The 4529-nt window shown below is 52.4% G+C and overlaps 1 protein-coding gene across 1 annotated transcript in view; it reads left to right on the plus strand.

Moving 5' to 3' along the window:
- cep131 (centrosomal protein 131) overlaps positions 1-4523 on the plus strand; it is a 40491-nt gene extending 35968 nt beyond the window's left edge. The window contains exons 26-27 of the mRNA XM_061231332.1: positions 3941-4001; positions 4081-4523. Coding sequence (XP_061087316.1) covers positions 3941-4001; positions 4081-4152 — 133 coding nt within the window. The 3' untranslated portion in view covers positions 4153-4523. The remainder of the gene's footprint in view (positions 1-3940; positions 4002-4080) is intronic.
- The last annotated feature ends 6 nt before the right edge of the window (positions 4524-4529 follow it).

The following is a 4529-nucleotide window of genomic DNA, read 5'->3' on the forward strand; positions in this document are numbered from 1 at the left end:
CTCACTCTCTCACACTCACCCTCTCACTCTCTCACTCTCACCCTCTCACACTCTCACACACTCACACTCTCTCACACTCTCACCCTCTCACACTCTCACACTCTCACACACACACTCACCCTCTCACACTCTCACACTCTCACACACACACTCACCCTCTCACACTCTCACACTCTCACACACACACTCACCCTCTCACACACTCACCCTCTCACCCTCTCACACACTCACACTCTCACACACTCTCACACACTCTCACACACTCACCCTCTCACCCTCTCACACACTCACACTCTCACACACTCTCACCCTCTCACACTCTCACACTCTCACACACACACACTCACCCTCTCACACTCTCACACACTCACCCTCTCACACACTCACACTCTCACACACTCTCACACACTCTCACACACTCACCCTCTCACCCTCTCACACACTCACACTCTCACACACACTCACCCTCTCACTCTCTCACACTCACCCTCTCACTCTCTCACACACACCCTCTCACACACACTCTCACCCTCTCACACTCTCACCCTCTCACACTCTCTCACTCTCACACACTCACACTCTCACACTCTCTCACACTCTCACCCTCTCACACACACACCCTCTCACACTCTCACCCTCTCACCCTCTCACACACTCACACTCTCTCACCCTCTCACACACTCACCCTCTCACCCTCTCACACACTCACACTCTCTCACCCTCTCACACTCTCACACTCTCACACACACACTCACCCTCTCACACTCTCACACTCTCACACACACACTCACCCTCTCACACTCTCACACACTCACCCTCTCACACTCTCACACTCTCACACACACACTCACCCTCTCACTCTCTCACCCTCTCACCCTCTCACACTCTCACACACTCACCCTCTCACACTCTCACACTCTCACACACTCACCCTCTCACACACTCACACTCACACACTCTCTCACACACTCTCTCACACTCTCACCCTCTCACACTCTCACACTCTCACCCTCTCACACTCTCACACTCTCACACACTCACCCTCTCACACACTCACACTCACACACTCTCACCCTCTCACTCTCACACACACTCTCACCCTCTCTCACTCTCACACTCACACACTCTCACCCTCTCACTCTCACACACACTCTCACCCTCTCTCACTCTCACACTCTCACACACTCACACTCTCACACTCTCACACTCTCTCACACTCTCACACTCTCACCCTCTCACACTCTCACACTCTCACTCTCTCACTCTCTCACTCTCACCCTCTCACACTCTCACACTCTCTCACACTCTCACACTCTCACTCTCACACTCTCACACACTCACCCTCTCACACTCTCACACTCTCACTCTCACACACTCTCACACTCACCCTCTCACACTCTCACACTCTCACACTCTCACACTCTCACACTCACACTCTCACACTCTCACACACTCTCACCCTCTCACACTCTCGCACACTCACCCTCTCACACTCTCACACTCTCACACACTCACCCTCTCACACACTCTCTCACACACTCTCACACACTCACACACTCTCACCCTCTCACACTCTCACACTCTCACACTCTCACACACTCACCCTCTCACACACTCACCCTCTCACACACTCACACTCACACACTCTCACCCTCTCACTCTCACACACACTCTCACCCTCTCTCACTCTCACACTCTCACACACTCACACTCTCACACTCTCACACACTCACACTCTCACACTCTCACGCTCTCACACACTCACCCTCTCACACTCTCTCACACTCTCACCCTCTCACTCTCACTCTCACACACACTCTCACCCTCTCTCACACTCACACTCTCACACACTCACCCTCTCACACACTCACACTCACACTCTCTCACACACTCTCACTCTCACACTCTCACACACTCACACTCTCACACTCTCACACTCTCACACACTCACACTCTCACCCTCTCACACTCTCACACACTCACCCTCTCACACTCTCACACTCTCACACTCTCACACTCTCACACACTCACCCTCTCACACACTCACACTCACACACTCTCACACACTCTCACACACTCTCACACTCTCACCCTCTCACACTCTCACACACTCACCCTCTCTCACACTCACCCTCTCACACACTCACACTCACACACTCTCACCCTCTCACTCTCACACACACTCTCACACACTCTCACACACTCACCCTCTCACACTCTCACACTCTCACACACACTCTCACCCTCTCACACTCTCACACTCTCACCCTCTCACACTCACACTCACACACTCTCACACTCTCTCACACTCTCACCCTCTCACTCTCACCCTCTCACCCTCTCACACACTCACCCTCTCACACTCTCACTCTCACACTCTCACACTCTCTCACACTCTCACACTCTCTCACACTCTCACTCTCACACTCTCTCACACTCTCACACTCTCACTCTCACACACTCACCCTCTCACACTCTCACACTCTCACTCTCACACTCTCACACACTCACACTCTCAGACTCTCACACACTCTCTCACCCTCTCACTCTCACACTCTCACACTCTCACACACTCACCCTCTCACACTCACACACTCTCACACACTCTCACCCTCTCACTCTCACCCTCTCACACTCTCACACTCTCACCCTCTCACCCTCTCACACTCTCACACTCTCACCCTCTCACACTCTCACCCACTCACACTCTCACCCTCTCACACACACTCTCACCCTCTCACACTCTCACCCTCTCACCCTCTCACACTCTCACCCTCTCACCCTCTCACACTCTCACACTCTCACCCTCTCACACTCACACTCTCACTCTCTCACACACACTCTCACCCTCTCACACTCTCACCCTCTCACCCTCTCACCCTCTCTCACCCTCTCACACTCTCACACTCTCACACACTCACCCTCTCACACTCTCACCCTCTCACTCTCAACCTCTCACACTCTCACCCTCTCACCCTCTCACTCTCACACTCACACACTCACCCTCTCACCTTCTCACTCTCACCCTCTCACACTCTCACCCTCTCACTCTCACACTCTCACCCTCTCACACACACTCTCACCCTCTCACACTCTCACACTCTCACACTCTCACACTCTCACCCTCTCTCACCCTCTCACACTCACACACTCTCACTCTCTCACTCTCACACTCTCACACTCTCACCCTCTCACCCTCTCACACTCTCACACTCACACTCACACTCACACTCACACTCTCACACACTCACACTCTCACACTCACTCTCACCCTCTCACCCTCTCACACTCTCACACTCTCACCCTCTCACTCTCTCACTCTCTCACCCTCTCACACTCACACTCTCACACTCTCACACACTCTCTCACACTCACACTCTTACCCTCTCACACACACTCTCACCCTCTCACACTCTCACCCTCTCACTCTCTCACTCTCTCACCCTCTCACACTCTCACACTCACACCCTCACACACTCTCTCACACTCACACTCTTACCCTCTCACACACACTCTCACCCTCTCACACTCTCACACTCACACACTCTCACCCTCTCACTCTCACCCTCTCACACTCACACTCACCCTCTCACACTCTCACACTCTCACACACTCTCTCACACTCTCACACTCTTACCCTCTCACACACACTCTCACCCTGTCACACACACTCTCACCCTCTCACACTCTGTAAATGGGCTGTATGTGCTCACCAAGGGGGCGGCCATTTGCACAGTAGACTTAAGACAACAACCTGTATTAGGGTGAGTAGTAAACTGATGTAACTTCCTGTATTAGGGTGAGTAGTAAACTGATGTAACTTCCTGTTTTAGGGTGAGTAGTAAACTGATGTAACTTCCTGTATTAGGGTGAGTAGTAAACTGATGTAACTTCCTGTGTCAGAGTGAATGGTAAACTGATGTAACTTCCTGTGTCACAGGGTGAAGTCGGCCATTTTGAAGAAGGAGGAGACTGTCAGCGCTCTGCGGAAGCAGCATGAGGTGAGCCACGCCCCCTTATGACTTTATGGGCTTAACCCCAGCCACTGATTAACCACACCTCTTTTCTCTGATTGGCCAGGCAGCGCTGAAGAGGGCGGATCACCTGGAGGCCCTGTTGGAGCAGCAGAGGAAGCAGCTGCTGGGGAAATGACCGACTCCGCCCCTGACTCCACCCACTGACCATGCCCCTGACTCCGCCCCTCCCAGTTTGCCAATCGGAGTTGTGCTTCAGGCTGCGGTGTGTGGAAGGACAGACAGACGGCCCGTGTGTATGGACTGTACGGAGCGTGACCTGGAACACGCATATCGTTACGGGAACACACCAGAAGTCACGCCTCTAGTCTGCTACTGGAGGAACCAGAGACTGCTACTGCTAACAGCACTTACACACACTTACACACATATATACACAATTACATACACTTACACACACTTACACTCACACACATATATACATACATATATACACACACTTACATATATACACACACTTATACACACTTACACACACTTACACTCACTTACACA

This window comes from Conger conger, chromosome 2, assembly GCF_963514075.1.
Source record: "Conger conger chromosome 2, fConCon1.1, whole genome shotgun sequence".
Lineage (NCBI taxonomy): Eukaryota > Metazoa > Chordata > Actinopteri > Anguilliformes > Congridae > Conger > Conger conger.